The sequence below is a fragment of the Hemitrygon akajei genome, chromosome 10 (assembly GCF_048418815.1).
Source record: "Hemitrygon akajei chromosome 10, sHemAka1.3, whole genome shotgun sequence".
In the NCBI taxonomy this organism is placed as follows: domain Eukaryota; kingdom Metazoa; phylum Chordata; class Chondrichthyes; order Myliobatiformes; family Dasyatidae; genus Hemitrygon; species Hemitrygon akajei.
In genome coordinates this window covers 133,173,444-133,191,061 of record NC_133133.1, presented here as the reverse complement: position 1 = coordinate 133,191,061, position 17,618 = coordinate 133,173,444, and the positions used below count along the sequence as shown (strand labels likewise).

The window sequence follows — 17,618 nt, the reverse complement described above, 5'->3', positions numbered from 1 at the left end:
AAATGAAATAAAGAAAATTCATGTGATGTCTCATTAAGTAACCAGATTTCAAAGTGAATTTATTATCAAAGTGTGCGTATCATATACGTCCCTGAGATTCATTCTCTTACAGGCATTCACAGCAGAACAAAGGTGTACAATAGAGTCAATGAAAAACTACACACAAAGACTAGCAAACAACGAACGTGCAAAATAAGACGACTTGTGCAAACATAAGTAATAAATAAATAGCACTAAGAACAGGAGATGTGGAGATCTTGAAAGTGGGTCCATATACAGGTTTTGGAAGCAGTTCAGAGTTGCGGTTACCACACTGTGACAGCAACAGAATCAGAATCAAATTTATTATCATTGGCATGTATCATGAAATTTGTTAACTTAGCAGCATCACAACAATGCAATATATATATATAGCCTATAAAAAGTATTCACCCCCCCTTGGAAGTTTTCACATTTTATTAATTTGGCTTTTTTGACACTGATCAACTGAAAAGATTCTTTCGTGTCAAAGTAAAAACAGATCTCCACACAGTGATCTAAATTAATTACAAATATAAAACACAAATTAATTGATTGCATAATTACTCATCCCCTTCAAGTCAGTATTTAGTAGATCCATCTTTGGCAGCAATTACAGCCTTCAGTCTGTGTGGATAGGTCTCTACCAGCTCTGCACATCTGGATACTGCAATTTTCCCACATTCTTCTTTACAAAACTGCTCAAGCTCTGTCAGATTGCATGAGGTTGTGAGTGATCAGCTCTTTTCAAGCCCAGTCACAAATTCTCAATTGGATTGAGGTCTGGACTCTGACTTGGCCACTCCAGGACATTAACTGTATGGCTTTGGCTTAGGCTTTATGCTTAGGGTCATTGTCTTGCTGGAAAACAAATCTCATAAGTCGCAGTTCTCTTGCAGATTGCATTGGGTTTTCCTCCAGGATTTCCCTGTATTTTACTCCATGCATTTTACTTTCCACTTTCACAAGCCTTCCTGGGCCTGCTGCAGTGAAGCATCCCCATAGCACGATGCAGCCACCACCATAGTTCATGGTAGGGATGGTGTGCTTTTGATTATGAGCAGTGTTTAGCTCACGCCAAACATAGCATTTAGTCTGATGGCCAAAATGCTCAATTTTGGTTTCATTAGACCATAGAACCTTCTTCCAGCTGACTTCAGAGTCTCCCACATACCTTCTGGCAAACTCCAGCTGAGATTTCATGTGAGTTTTTTTTCAACACTGGCTTTCTGTTTGCCACTCTCTCAAAAGGCTGTGACTGGTGAAGCAGCTGGGCAACAGTTGTTGTATGCGCAGTCCCTCTCATCTCCGCCACCGAAGCTTGTAACTCCTCCAGAGTTGTCATTGGTCTCTTGATGGCCTCCCTCACTAGTCCCCTTCTTGCCCAGTCACTCAGTTTCTGAGGATGGCCTACTCTAGCCAGATTTACAGCTGTGACATATTCTTTCCATTTCTTGATGACTGACTTAACTGTACTCCAAAAGATATTCAGTGACTCGGAAATTTTCTTGTATCCATCTCCTGACTTGTGCTTTTCAATTACTTTTTTGTGGAGTTGTTTGGAGTGTTCTTTTGTCTTCATGTGTAGTTTTTGCCAGGATACTGATTCACCAGCAGTTGGACCTTCCAGATACAAGTGTATTTTTTCCCACAATCAATTGAAACACCTTGACTACATATAGGTTTCCAAAAACAGATCTCCATTTAGCTAATTATGTGATTTCTAAAACCAATTGGCTGTACCAGTGATGACTTGGTATGTCATATTAAAGGAGGTGAATACTTAGGCAATTACTTATTTTGCATTTTATATTTGGATAACAAGGTGTACTAATAAAATAGCCATTGAGTATAAATGCTGTGCCTTATCTAGTCCTCAAGGCTGGTGTTTAAGAGATGTGCTTAATGGCTGTTATAAAATGACCAGCCCTAAAAGAGGACAACTGATTTGATAATAATGCCGTAATTTCTAAAAGTACTTTGTGGTTGCCAAATGGAAGTTAATTTGGTCTCTTTTCCTCTTCTGGTGCCTCAGACAAATTGGTCAATTGAATGGAAACTGTGTTCAACCCACCATATACATTTGAAGCAATTCACCCCGGATGAGCTGTAATGACCTTGACACAGCTGATATAGAAAAACCACCTTCTTCATCCAAGAGTAAAGTCATGATAGGTGAGATGCTGTAGTAGTTCAGATCAGATTGTTTTACTGTACTAACCAGAGCAATGTGTGTGTTATTAAACACTCTGGAATCAGGTAGAGCAGATTTAAAGCAGAGCACGACAGTGTGTAATCTCAGAGAAAGCTGTCAACAATTTAGAAACAGCAAATGTCAGGCATTAACAGAGCCATTAGGATGCTATTATCTTTGTTCTGAGACCTTCCTGATCACCTGCACAGAGGCTCCAATGTAATCAGCAGACTGGTGACCTAATCTCATTGAACTGCCAGACACCTGAGTTAATGCTAAATTTATCTCACCCAGACAGTGAACTCAATTATAACCAATAATCAGTATTTCAGTTGATACTGAAATCTGAACATATTCTGGGCAGTTCTTGTAAATGTCACTGAATTGCTAGTTGAACTGTCTACATTTATTTATATCTCCTAATTATTTGCACAGAATTTTTGAGTGGAGATAATTGTGACATCAATGAACAAACATAGTGCATGATGCACTGACAACTCACTGGATGATTTGGAACATAAAAAGCAGCAACAGGATTGGGACCTTCACCCCTTACACCTGCTTTATCAATCCACTGTATTCCACCTTAGCACTTATGCACTTACAGTATCTATCGATTCCCCTAAAAAATCATTCAAATCTCTGAGGAAAGGTCTTGGCCTGAAACATCAACCATTTATTTCCTTCCATAGATGCTCCCTGACCTGTTGAGTTCCTCCAGCATTTTGCATGAGTTACTCTGGATTTCTAGCATCTGCAGAATCTTTTGTGTTTATCAAATCTCTCTCCTGAATATATTTAACATCATCTTCCACAGCCCCCCGGGTACAGAATTCCAAAGATTCATTCCCACCTGAATGAACAAATTTCTTTCTATCTCTACACAATATATGACCTGTATTTTACGACTGAAATACCTAGTCTGGACAGTCCTGCCAAGGGGAACAGAAGATCGCAGGAAAATAGTGGCCTGCTCTACCATTCATTATAACAATGACTGATCTGCCCCAGTCCTCAATGGAAATACCTGCGCTGGCTCCTTAAGAGTTCTCAATTCCATGATGCTCGAAAACTATATCTGGCTCTAGTAATCCAGCCTCAGCAAGTTTCTGAGGTAGAAAATTTCACCCACTGGTAGATGGAAGTTCTGTTTTAAATGACTACCCCCTTACTCTTGTAACCATATCCGTGTATTTGTGATTCTCACTACAGAAAATACATGAATATCTGCCCTGGAGTAGATATTGCCCCATCCAGACATCTTATTTAGTTTAGCAGGATCCACACCCCACCCCATACTCCAAAGATTACATTTCTAACTCTATTTTAGCTTTTACTGGAAGACAGCTTCCTCATTCCAAAAATTGGCTGATTGAATCTCTTCCCATCTTTACTGCAGATACATGGTCAATCCCAACAAAATTTTCATTCCAAAGGGTGGCTACTCATCTTTCTAGACTGAATGGATCCAGGTTATTTAACTTCTCATTGCACAACAAAGCAGTCGTCCAATGAATCAGTTCAGTGAACTTTGGTGACACTGCCTCAGTCACGTGTGTGGCCTTCCACAGATAGGTATAGCCTTAATACTGTGGTTTTAATACTGACTCACCATCAATTTGAGCAAAATAGTCCTAAGGATTCATGATCTGAGTTAACATTCAGATTTGCAGGGTGGTATTGACTTCAGAAGGTCATGGTTGCCGAAGCATGGCATCACTCGTTATTAAATACAGAGAATTCACATCAAGCATCTAACATTAGAGTCAGGCACTGTTATTCAGTGCCACAGGATACAACAGGATTTAGTGTTGTGTGGGCTTTCTCAGCTGAACGTTGAAGTTCTGTAATGATTTATCTGACATAAACCTTGCAATGGGTGTAGTGGTGTCCAAAAGCTCCAATTTATACTGGTAAAGTTGAAAATGGGTATTGAATGAATGATGATGTCATTGGAAGTACAAGTGGCATCGTAGTAGAGCAGCAACTTTTTAGCTCCAGGGTTCAGTCCTGACCTTCGGTAGGGTCACATGTTCTTCCTGTTGCCATATGGACTGCCTCTGGGAGCTCCAATTTCCCCCCACATGGCAATGACATGCAAGTTCATAGGTTAATTAGCCACATTAAATCACCCCTAATATCGAGGTGGGTGGTAGAAATTGGTGGATGCTGGGTTTAATGTAAATAGGCGCCTAACAGTTGTGGGTTTGAAAATCATTGCTTCTCTGCTGAAGGACCCCTTGCTTCAGTTAAGTATGCATCTGAGACCAGAAAAATGTTAGACACTGAGATGAATCATGCACATGCATGCCTATCTAATTTCATCAAGGCCCCAATTTCACTGGGCAAACAATTAGGAAAGCTAAATGAACGTTGCTTTCTGTTGTGGAGAAACCTCAGTACATAAGCCAGGAGGTTATCCTTCAGTTACACCTGGACTACTGTGTACTGTTTCCGCTTTCGTATTGAGGGAAGGATGCTAACATATTGGAAGCAGTTCAGCAAAGGTTTACTAGATCAATACATGGAAAGGGTGAGGACTCCTAAATGGAGAAGTTGAATATGCTAGGTTTGTAGCCAGCTATCAGAGCACAAGAAACCTTGACCAAAACATTCAAGATAATGAAGGTATTGGCAAAAAGGGTGTGGAGAGCACAGTTCCTTTCGTGGGAGAATCTACAACTTAAGGTCACCACATCATTACAGCTGCAAGAGTTATATTGCAAAACTGGAAAAAACCCAGATGTCCCACTGTGAGGGAATGGACTGATGAAATGGTTAAGATTTCATCATATGAACACGTCATATGAATTAACAGTGAGGGAAAAGTGCAAGACGTGTGGGATCAATTTTGGTTGTATGTTAATTTAAACTTAAATTACAAGTTTTTTTCTGTTTCGTAGTTTTATATGTTTTCCTGTCATGGGATGGCTGTGTAAATATGCTGTACTGTATCTGCTCTATGATATGCTGTGCTGCCTTGAAAAATAAGAATAAATAAAAATAAAAATTTGAATTACATAAATTAAGGGATTATCCATTTGAGAAAGGAATACACTGAATTTTCTTTTCACTTATATGGTTGTTCTGGTTGGTTGGTTGTTCGTCCATCGTTGTTGATGAAGACCTTGACACCATTATGATGATGATGGTGGTGTCGAGACTAGCGCTTGATTTGGGTTTAAGTGAGAGAGAGTTGTGCAGCGTCAGCCTCACTCTCTCTTCCCAATTCCCATCTGGATCCAGTGGCAAGACAAGAGTCGAGACGGCTGGAGATGGGTCTGCATTTTTCTATGTTCACTTATATAGAACAATGCAGACCTTTTGGCTCGTGATATTGCACCAACCTTTTTAAACTACTCCAAGATCAATCTAACCCTACCCACCTACATAGCTTTCCATTGTTTTATCATCTAAGTCTCTACCTAAGAGTTTCTTTAATGCCCCTAATGTATCAGCTTTTACCAGCACCCCTGGCAATGTGCTGAACGCACCCAACATTCTCTGTGTAAAAATAAAACTTACCTCTGACATCTCCCCTACTTTCACAATGTAGCCACTTCTGCCCTGGGAAAATCTCCTCTGCACTCTCTCTGAAGCTTCCAGATCCTTCTTATCATTAGGCAATATTCCAAGTGTGGTCTGAACAGGATTTTATAGAGCTGCAATATTATCTTGCATCTCTTAAATTTAGCCTTCCACTAATGAAGACCAATACACTGTATGCCTTCTTAATAACACTACTTTAACAACATGGAAACTTTGAGGGATCTATGGACATGAATCCCAAGATCCCTCTGTTCCTCCACACTGCCAGGAATCTTGCCATCTTTGGATCTCCCTTCCTCAAAGGTAGATGAAGACAAGGTATCTGAGTATTTTTGAGGTAGAGTTGAGTAAATTTTTGATAAACAAGGACACCATGGACAGACAGGAATTTGGAGTTGACATTAGTCAGTAAAAGTAGGTCTTGTCTTGACTGGCCTTCTCCTGAGCCTAATTCCTATGTTCAGAACAATCGCTGGTGCAATCTGCTCTGGGTTAAATTGAATTTTGCACAATTTGCACCCAGAATAACAGGTGCTAATTGATTCAATTTCTAGGTCACAGTGCTTTCAATTATCAGATACATGAATAATAAAGTGGAAATAAAAGGAAGATTTGTCACCATGTTAAGACATTTCTAATCACAGCTAGCTATGAGTAAGAACAGACGGGGTAGTTAAGATTAATACTGCTTGATAACACAGAGGGAAGCTTCCTCCCCCAGGTTTGCCCTCCCTGCTTGCTCTTTCCAACTTGGTTCTCTGAGCTGTCCTGCTGCCTCAGAGAAAGACTGATGATTCAATCATAACTGTCCACAGTCAAGACTCAAGCCTACAGCGTATCGCGAAAGGAGCAGCAAACTATCTACTGGAGAAACTCGGCAGGTCGAGCGGTATCTGTGGTAGGGGTGTGGGGGGGGGAAGGAAATGTCAATATTTTGGTCAAAATTCTGCATCAGGAATGAGAGCGGAGAGGTGAGATGATTTTTCATTCTACTGCCAAAGGAATCCAGTGGGGAGTAACTTTCAGAATCAGAGTCAGAATCAGGTTTATTATCACTGGCATGTGTCATGAAATTTGTTAACTTAGCAGCAGCAGCAGCAGTTCAATGCAATATAAAATATGGAAGGGGGGGGGGAAGGAAAATGTAAATAAATAAATAACTCAATTACAGTATTTGCATATTGAATAGATTAAAACTGTGCAAAAGCAGAAATAATATCTGTTAAAGAAGTGAGGTAGTGTTCATGGGTTCAGATGACAGAGGGGAAGAAGCTGTTCCTGAATCGCTGAGTGTGTGCCTTCAGGCTTCTGTACCTCTTACCTGATGGTAACAGTGAGAAAAGGGCATGCCCTGGGTGCTGGGGGTCCTTAATAATGGACACAGCCTTTCAGAGACACCACTTCCTAAAGATGTCCTGGGTACTTTGTAGGCTAGTACCCAAGAAGGAGCTGACTAAATTTACAACCCTCTGCAGCTTCTTTCGGTCCTGTGCAGTAGCCTCCCCCCACCCCCCAATACCAGACAGTGATGCTGCCTGTCAGAATGCTCTCCAAAATACATCTTAAGAAGTTTCTGAGTGTTTCTGTTGACATACCAAATCTCTTCAAACTCATGTCTTGCATTCTTTATAGCTGCATCAATATGTTGGGACCATGTTAGGCCCTCAGAGATCTTGACACCCAGGAACTTGAAACTGCTCACTCTCTCCACTTCTGATCCCTCCATGAGGATTGGTACGTGTTCCTTCATCTTACCCTTCCTGAAGTCCACAGGTGACAGGTGAATTGTCTAATTAAAATTTGTGCCATCAGCACTGGAATATGTTGATTTATTTCCCACAATCAATTCAACACTATTTCCTAATTATCAAGTGTGGTACCTTAGGGCACTGCAGTTTCTGAAGTTCTCAGTGACTATGTTTTTCATTAGGTTAAGTACACTTTATCTATGTGATTCCCTGTCGTAGATACCACGGCTGTCTCACCAGCACTGTGAAAGGCGTGCCGTGTAGGACAACACTTTATAGTGCAGGGACCAGGTTCAATTCCCACTGCCGCTTGTAAAAGGAGTTTGTCTGTTCTCCCCGTGACCGCATAGGTTTCCTCTGGGTGCTCCAGTTTCCTCCCACAGTCCAAAGATGTAATGGTTGGCAGGTTAATTGATCATTGTAAATTGTCCCATGATTAGGCTGGAGTTAAATCGGGGGATTACTGGGCAGCGCAGCTTGAAGGACCAAAAGGTATCTATAAATAACTTAATCAGTTAAGTGTGTCTTGCACACCATCAGAGAGCACTGCACGTGACTGGGGTCCTCCAAGTGAACAGGGGGTCTACTTAGAGAAGCACAAACCTTCTGTACTCCATGCACCTTCAATCTTCCACTTTCTATGCATTATGGACATGTTGATCTGTGTGACACCAGCACAGAATGATAAATCTTGTGAATAATTCAACAAATTCCAATCAATAACATCCAATGAATTACGCTGCTCAAGAGATCGCTGTTACCAATCTGATCAGTTTGCGTTTCGTTCTGAAACGTGAGATCATAATCCCCTTCAAAACTGCGTCCAAGGCAAAAAGCAGCGATCAATCATTTTATTCTGGCTTTATTTGTTTGCAGATTTGTATGAGTGTTGGCTTATATTGTTTTCTACTGCAGCTTTAGGCTTTTGTTTCTCCATTATATACTTTTCATTTTATTGATCTGTTTTTTTATTTGATGTGCCTAGTCTTCCCTTACAATTATAACAAATCTGAATATGACAGCAAAGTTGGGAGGTAATTGTGGAAGCGACGAGTGGCAGTTGGGTGGATTCAATTCTTCCACCATTTCAACTGGATGGGGAAACAGGAAAATACAGCGTTTCCCCAGGTTTTATGGAACTTAAGATTAAACAGTACCATACATTAACCAAGTACAACAAAGCTAACTGTATTTTCAGTTGAATAACCAACCTTCAACCAGGGTCAACTAACCATCGGTATATCATGCAGCAATTTGTAGAAGCTGCAGAAAGCTAATGAATTTGACTCGCAAGCCAGATATCAACAGAACACTGCCTGCTTACTTTCATCTCCTATCCTTTTCCTGATAGGGCACAATCTCCTCCTCCCAACTTCACACTTGCAGTATCGTGCAACAGTCTTAGACCCAGATATATAGCCAGGGTGCCCAAGACTTCTGCACTTCACTGGAGTAATTTTATATACTGCACTGTCCTGCTGCAGCAAAGTAAAATCATGGCATGTACGACTGATGATAAACCTGATTCTGATGTGGGTCTCTGTTGTGCACTGAGGAAAGGGGCAGGGAGAGAGGGGTCGTGGTAGGCAAAAAGGGAAGGGAGAGAGAAGCACCCAAGCGACATTCTGTAATGATCAGTAAACCAACTGTTTGGAATCAAATGACCTTGCCCGGAGTCTCAGGGCTGGGTGTGCCTGTACCTGTGCCACCCCACCTGTCCCAAAACCCTCCCGTGGTGCTCCACCCTCACCATTCCCAACATTCTTTGTTCTCGCTAGATTTACAAACTCGCTCTCTGCTCCACATTGACAAATACAGCACTGTGCCAAAGCCCATAAGAGCTATGATGCCCTAAGACTTTTGCACAGTTCTGTAGCTGCTGGTTCTCTAATTGCTTGGTTGTGGTTCTTCCTATCCATTCAATTATCTAGAATCATACAGTTTTATAGCAGAGGAATTAAGCCCTTTAGCCTAGACTATCGAAGTCAGTCCCATTTGCTCATGTTTGGCCCATATACTTCTAACCTCCTTCTACCCATGTATCTGTTCAAACACCATTAAGATGTAACTGTACCCACCTCTACCGCTTCTTCTGGTACCAAGTTCCTGATATGCATCATTCTCTGTGTGTAAAGGTCTCTTTTAAATCGGCCCCCTCACCTTAAAACTAGTTGGTTTTAGACTCCTCTACCCTTGGAAAACAATTGTGGCCATCCAACCCTTGTGATTTTATAAACCTCACCCTCAGCCCCCTATGCTTCAGAAATAAAGTCCCAGCCTATCCATATAACTGAAGCCTTCAGCCCCAGTAACTTCCTCTTTCTAAACCTTTCTGTACCCTTTCCAGCTTAACGGCATCTTTCCTTCCCACAGCTGGATGACCAGAACTGTACACAAGACTCCACTTGTGGTCTCACCATTGACTGCTGGCTCTTCAACTGGTGCTCTTCCCCAAATCAACAGACTAAACTGCATTTGCTGCCTGTTGGCCAAATCTTTGACTGATTTTCCAGATGTAAACTCTGATGGACTTTATTCCTTACCTTGTGAATACAGAAGGATCTGCATCTCCAGAAGCACGCAAGTGAAGAGCTGCACCAAATTTTCCAAGCCCAGAAGTTCAAAGGCTTCTCGCAGCGGGAAGTCAAACAGGGGTAGCTCTGTTGGCCCGGGTCGCTGGCAAATGATTGGCCCGTAGACCCCTGAGAATTTTAATGAGCGGCCAGGTGGAGGCAGGGGCACCTCATAGAGGATGTTGTGAATGTAGCTCTCCAGGGGCAGCGGCGGAGTTTGCTGGGAGGTCACCGCCTTGTGCAACTGCAGCAGAAACTTGCGGCAGGCCTGCACGAACGGCAAGGGGGTGATCAGACAAATGCATTTTGAGACGTACAGGGTGTCGCGGCTGATGTCATAGGAGTTGTAGCGCTGCATTTTGGCCAGCGAGGTGCTATCCCCCTCGTCAATGCTGCTCGCCAGGGAGTCCATGCTGCAGGAGGACGATGCGTACACGTTGTTGTACTGTTCCACGTTGTGCATCTGGTACAGGGTCTGCATGGCGCTGCAGATCTGCTTGCAGGTGACCTCCTCGTAAAAGGTGAGCACAAAGCCATAGGTACGTGAGCCATCTTCGCGTGTGATGAGGAAGGAGTGGAACTGCGGCTCCCTGTCTTCGGCCTGGGTTTTGAAGGACAGTCCTTTGGGCATGCAGAGCTGAAGGGAGCAGAGAAAATGATACACTTTAAAAATCATCAAAAGAATGTACTGATATTACCATATAACCCCAGCAATGTCCAACTCACTGGAAAAGCTATAGAGTAAGGAAAGCTGTTTTAGGTCAGGTGAGAAGCCTGTGGGCTAAAGCTGTTAGTTTTAATTCCATGTTCGTGCAGCATTGGATAACAGACATGCACACTGAACAACTGGTGTACACCACTCAGCGCACACTCAATGGAGCAGCTCTCGAGTCACAGTTTCAACCCTGACCTCCGGTACTGTCTATACAGAGTTTGCACATGCTCCCTGTGACTGTGCCGGTTTCTTCGAGATGCTGTGGTTTCTTCCCAAAGACATGTGGGTTGATAAACTAAATGACCGCTGCAAATAGCCCCCAGTGTGTGATTGATCTGGGGGAATTAATGAGAATTAATTGCATTAGCTTGACTGATGAATGAGCGTGCTATTTCAAGTTGTTTAAGTATATGTATTCAGCAGAATAATAATAATAATTGTCCTATTACTTGTTTATGAACTATATATAAAATTGTAACATCAGGTAGCTTGCAACCAATCATTTAAATAACCACAATATACTTATAGAAGAGCAGAAAGCTTGCATTAAGGGTGTCAAAGAATGTAAAGAACAACTGATAATAGGTTCAGTAATTCTAAATCAAACCTGGTGGAAAAGCATAAACTTTTATGTTGTTATTTTGACTACCAAAATGCATTTGATTCTGTCCCACACTCATGGTTAATAGAAGTTCTTAATATAAATAAACTACACCCAATAGTTGTGAAATTCCTACAAAATCTGATGAAGCATTGGCGCACTATAATCACCCTATTTATTTATAACCAAAAAAGAACAACCACCGTTATCAAAATAAACTGAGGCATGTTCCAGAGCGACCCTCTAAGCCTACTATGATTTTGTCTAGCTTTTAAACCCACTCTCTTAATTTATTGAATCAGATGAAAATAGGTTATCAAACTAGAGACAACCAAACATGGACAATTTGAAATTATATGCTCCTTATTCAGTAAAGCTTAAGCAATTAGTTCAAATAGTAGAGCTATTTTCGAAAGATATAAACAGGAACTTTGGACTAGATAAATGCAGAACATTAAAAATAAAAAAAGTTGCAATACAGCTAGTAGAATACAATACAGAGCAGTAGGATACTACACAAACTATGGGTGGATATGAAACATAAGTATCTGGGATATCAACAAGCAAAGAAAATAGATCGTAGTGTGATAAAGGGAAAACTTTCGACAGAATTTACTTCAAGGCTTAAGAAAACCTGCCAAACAGAGATCAATGGTGAAAATATAACAAAGGCACTAAACACTTCCGAATACCCATATTAATGTATTCCTTTGGCATAATATCTTGTTCTGAAACTGATCTGGAAAACTTACAAAGAAAACTAAGAACTGAAATGACGAATTTTAGAAAACACTATGTGCACTCGAATGTACTTATATTAACACTACCTATGGCAGAAGGAGGAAGAGGAATAACAGACAAAAGAATTTACTCAAGTCAGATAAAACTTCTAAGGATATATTTTCATCAATGAAAGTAGGATTCAGCACTCCACACAAGCATACACAATTCTGTTAAGAAATACGCACCACTAAATTTAAAAGAAAGCATAACCCAGAAAAATGAAGAAACTATCACTACAGAAGAAAAAGCTAACCAATGGAAGAGCATGACCCTTCATGGAAGCTAAACCCATGACCTGAGCAGACAAGGAAGTGTTGAACATCTGGCTCAGAGTTGGAGACCTCTTCCCAGAAACAAAGGGGTTCCTTGACATTAGAAAATATAAAAAGATACATAATAAAAGATCAACAAATTCAAGATGATAGATGCAGAAAATGCCAAGAAAATCCAGTACAATCCAACGCATTACAAGATCCAGCAGCAGTTTAACTTAATCTTACAGAGGTACAATCAAGTGGTAAACATTATATTTTAAAGCAAGATTTTGGTGAATGAACTCATAAAAGACACCATACCTTACTATAAATACAAGTGTGATCCAGTTTTGGAGTCAGAGTCCCACAAGTCCTACAAATTATGTTATAACCAATCCATTATTATAGATAGCATCATCTATAACTGTCCAGATAAAATATTACAGGATAAGCAAGCAAGAACAACTTGCTTAATGGATATAGTCATTCCAAACATACATAACACAGAGAAAGCAATAAGTGAAAAACACCAGAAATATGGTGAATTAAAAAAGGAAATTGAAAGACTGTGGAACATGAAGAAGGTACATTGTCCCAATAGTAATATCTACAACCGGTATCATCCTGAAGTCACTACACAATAGCATTAAACAATTAGGCCCACTCAACAATGTTTACAAACATCTCCAGAAAGCCACAATTTTAAACACCACTAGAATAGTCCAAAAGTTCCTAGCAATTGAGAATTAGGCTTGGCTATGCCCGCACCTCAGTGTTTTTACCAACTTGAGCAAAGCAAAAATAAATAACAAAAATAATACCTTTAATAGAGCACTCTTTGTAGAAACGATGTAGCTTAAAGTGCTTTACAGTAAGATAAAGAACAAAGATGAAAAAAATAACCATTAAAATAAAAGACAAAAAGATGTTAGTTAAAAGCAAGGTTATATAAATGGGTTTCGAGCTGGTGTTTAAAAATGGCAATTGAGTCTGCAAACCTTATAGTTTTAGGTATTGAATTCCACAGCTTAGGAGTGTAGTTCAAAACAGCTGACCAACCAATCATCTTTTGAGGGAGACTGTTTAAATGTAAGAGACTGGCAGAAGAAGACCTGAGAGCTCGAGCAGGCGCTTCAGAAGGTGATTAATCTAGGATGAGTGTAATTGGATGGTTGGGGTTCTCAGCACAGACTTGATGGGCCAAAGGGCCTGTTTCTGCGCTCTTACATCTCTATAGCTCTCATTTAAGATTACTTTGGCAAAATTTGTTTGCTTTCATGGAACTTGGTAGTAACAGGCTCTTCCCGACTTGGTTATTGGTGTAGAACCCAACACATCCATCTCCCTTCAGGTAGGCCTCCTCTGCAAACTTTCCAAAATTACTGACTCCTGCATCCCATGCACAACTGCCAAAGTCCCTGGAGTTTCTCTCCCCACCAATCACTTGGCCAGTCCCTCATCCTGCCAACCACCTTCCAAGCCCCATTGCTCTCACCCCCGCCAATCAGCTTCCCAAACCCTTCTGCCCAGACCCTTCCTCCCTGCCAATCACCTGCCTAGCCCTTTGAGCCTGCCAACCATCTGCCCAGACCTCTTGCTCCCATTAATCACCTGCTCAGAGGCCTTTTCCACCAATTACCTTCCCACCTCCTTTCTCCACTGATCATCTATTGACACCTAGTCTGCCAATCATCTTCCTGACACTATCCATTCCCCGTTCATTAACTGAGTTCAGTCTGGTCTGACCACTACCCACTCCTTTCACCAAGTAATTTGTCTGCCAAAATACTTGACAGTCTCCCTAAAACAGATTTTAAATCTGAATCCACGTTCGAACACTCATCTCACCACCTATCTCCATACACCATCTTCTAACACATGAATTACAAGGAATGCATCATTGTCAGAGGAGTTTCCTTGGGGCATGATATGAACTGTTTTGCAGACAGCGGGGAAGTTCTCCTGATATTCTGGCTTACTTCTGTTAACACCCTTCCTCCCCTTCTTACCCCATCCCTTATTTATATATTTATTTAGATTCCCCCCCCCCCCCGTTCTCTCTCTATCCTCACAATCACTCCTTGCCTGCTCTCCATCTCCCTCTTTCTTTCTCCCTAGGCCTCCCATCCCATGATCCTCTCCCTTCTCCAGCTCTGTATCCCTTTTGCCAATCAAGTTTCCAGCTCTTAGCTTCATCCCTCCCCCTCCTATCTTCTCCTATCATTTCGGATCTCCCCCTCCCACTTTCAAATCTCTTACTATCTCTTCTTTCAGTTAGTCCTGATGAAGGGTCTCGGCCAAAAATGTCGATTGTGCTTCTTCCTATAGATGCTGCCTGGCCTGCTGCGTTCCACCAGCACTTTGTGTGTGTGTCTTACATTAATTCCTCTTCTAGCAATGTAATGACATTGGCTCCTGTGTGGCCATTCTCTTAGCAAATTGGCTGCTACTTTACACTACATTACAGTAACTTAAAGGTACGTGACCATGGTCACCCTTTAAATGCAAATCTCTTCTCTTTAAACTTTTAGCCTGTAATTTCAGTCATTCTCTGATTTAAAAGAAACTGACAATTTTGATAAATGGTGTTACAGGACATCACCACCCTAACAATTAAGCAGCAACTCCAGCCCTTTAGTGGTGGACGCATTAAACCATGGACGACTGTTACCCTCAGCTGAAAGCAGTGCCAACACAGCTGTAAGCAGAATGCACTGGGGAGAATTCAGGAACAAGGATTCAGCTGATCTTTTCTCTTCACTAGCCCAGGTCCACATCTTCAGGTCAATAATAACACTCCATAAATCATTGCTTATTTCATAACAGATTGTAGATTTAACCTAACTTTTCCTGCTGCACGAGACTTAATAGCACACACAGTGCACTTACATCAGCCTCTTCATTGCAGTGTTACTGTGAATAGTTATAGATGCTGGCTGGACTAGAGACAATAGGTACAGGAGTAGGCCAATTGGTCCTTCGAGCCAGCACCACCATTCAATGTGATCATGGCTGATCATCCACCATCAGTAACCCATTCCTGCCTTCTCCCCATATCCCTTGACTCCGGTTATCTTTAAGAGCTCTATCTAACTCTTTCTTGAAAGCATCCAGAGAATTGGCCTCCACTGCCTTCTGAGGCAGACCATTCCATAGATCCGCAACTCTCTGGGTGAAAAAGTTTTTCATCAACTCTGTTTGAAATGGCCTACCCCTTATTCTTAAACTGTGACCTCTGGTTCTGGACTCCCCCAACATCGGGAACATGTTTCTTGCCTTTAGCATGTCCAATCCCTTAATAATCTTATATGTTTCAATCAGATCCCCTCTCATCCTTCTAAACTCCAGTGTATACAAGCCCAATCGCTCCAACCTTTCAACATATGACAGTCCCACCATCCCGGGAATTAACCTCATGAACCTAAGCTGCACTCCCTCAATAGCAAGAATGTCCTTCCTCAAATTTGGAGACCAAAACTGAACACAATACTCCAGGTGTGGTCTCACCAGGGCCCTGTACAACTGCAGAAGGACCTCTTTTCTCCTATACTCAACTCCCCTTGTTATGAAGGCCAACATGCCATTAGCTTTCTTCACTGCCTGTTGTACCTGCATGCTTACTTTTAGTGACTGATGAACAAGGACACCAAGATCTCGTTGTACTTCCCCTTTTCCTAACTTGACACCATTCAGATAATAATCTGCCTTCCTTTTCTTGCCACCAAAGTGGATAATGTCACATTTATCCACATTAAAGTGCATCTGCCATGCGTCTGCTCAGTCACCCAACCTGTCCAAGTCACCCTGCATTCTCCTAACATCTTGCTCATATTTCACACTGCCACCCAGCTTTGTGTCATCTGCAAATTTGCTAATATTACTTTTAATCCCTTCATCTAAATCATTAATGTATATTATAATGTAGATATTGTATATACATGTGTATATATAATGTATATATTAATGTAGAGGGCATGTCTTATGAAGGTAGGCTAAGCAAGCCAAGGCTTTTCTCTTTGGAGCGAAGGAGGATGAGAGTGACTTGATGGAGATGTACAAGATGATAGGAGCTGTAGATAGAGTAGATAGCCAGAGACTTTTTCCCAGGCTGGAAATGACTTATACAAGGAGGCAAAATTTTAAGGTGATTGGAGGAAAGAGTAGGGGAGACCTCCCAGCAACCCTTGATGCATCCCTAACCAATCATGGGACAATTTACAATGACCAACTAACCTATCAACTGGTATGTGTTTGGACTGTGGGAGGAAACCCAAGAGGTCACGGGGAGAACATGCAAGCTCCTACAGGCAGCGATGAGAATTGAACTCTGGTCACTAGTACAATAAAACATTGTGCTAACCACTATGCTCCAGTGCCGGGGCCATCTATGTATAGATACATAATACACCTATGTATATTATTGAGGCCCCACATTTTAATCTAGTTAAACCATAAATTTTATCTTGCAGCATTTAACATAATTAAAACTGATGTACAGTATCATTGGTGTAATCGTATAACCTGACAAGTTGAGCTAAAGAGGGGAAATCAAGATGGGTGGTGACCTGAGTTAGGGACTAAGCTGAGCTTGACTTCTCCCTGACTGATACAAAGAAAATCAGAATTATTTGAAGATTATTAAGTTCGAGAGCACAAAGAAACCATAAGACAAAACCTGACAATTGTACTTCAATTAAAAGGAACCGAACTTTCTTCAATCAGTAATTAGAACTGTCCAGTAAGCCTTGCTCCTACATCCTTTTCAGAAGACAGTGGCCTTTAAGTCCCAAAGAACTCTATTTTCAAACATTTCTCTGTCCTGTCATGTGGATGTTAAACACTGGTTGGTAAGAGTAGAGGAATTATTCATCATTTGCAAGCAAAAATCTGACCTGCAATTAACACTCAACAAAAGACCAATGTACCTAGTCAGTTAATTCTTCATTATCTCTGGGAGTTTGCTGTGTTCAAATTGGCTCCTGCATTTCCTTAATTAAGTCAGTAACAGGGGTGTGCTTGGTTGTACAGCACTGTGATGTACACGTTGTGAAGGATGAAATATAAAAACACCAAGACGCAAGAAAACTAGAAACAGGAGTAGGACATTCCCCCAAGCCTGTCCCACCATTCACTCTGATAACAACTGCTCTAAACAGGCCTCACTTCCACATCCTTGCCAGTTC

At 41.3% G+C, this 17,618-nt stretch overlaps 1 protein-coding gene across 6 annotated transcripts in view; it reads right to left on the bottom strand.

Moving 5' to 3' along the window:
- The window catches only part of dennd5b (DENN/MADD domain containing 5B), a 275,753-nt gene that overhangs the window by 110,739 nt on the left and 147,396 nt on the right, over nucleotides 1–17,618 (bottom strand). For all 6 annotated transcript variants that reach the window (XM_073058989.1, XM_073058990.1, XM_073058991.1 and 3 more), the window contains one exon: nucleotides 10,053–10,719. In XM_073058989.1, the coding sequence (XP_072915090.1) occupies nucleotides 10,053–10,719 (667 nt within the window). The remainder of the gene's footprint in view (nucleotides 1–10,052; nucleotides 10,720–17,618) is intronic.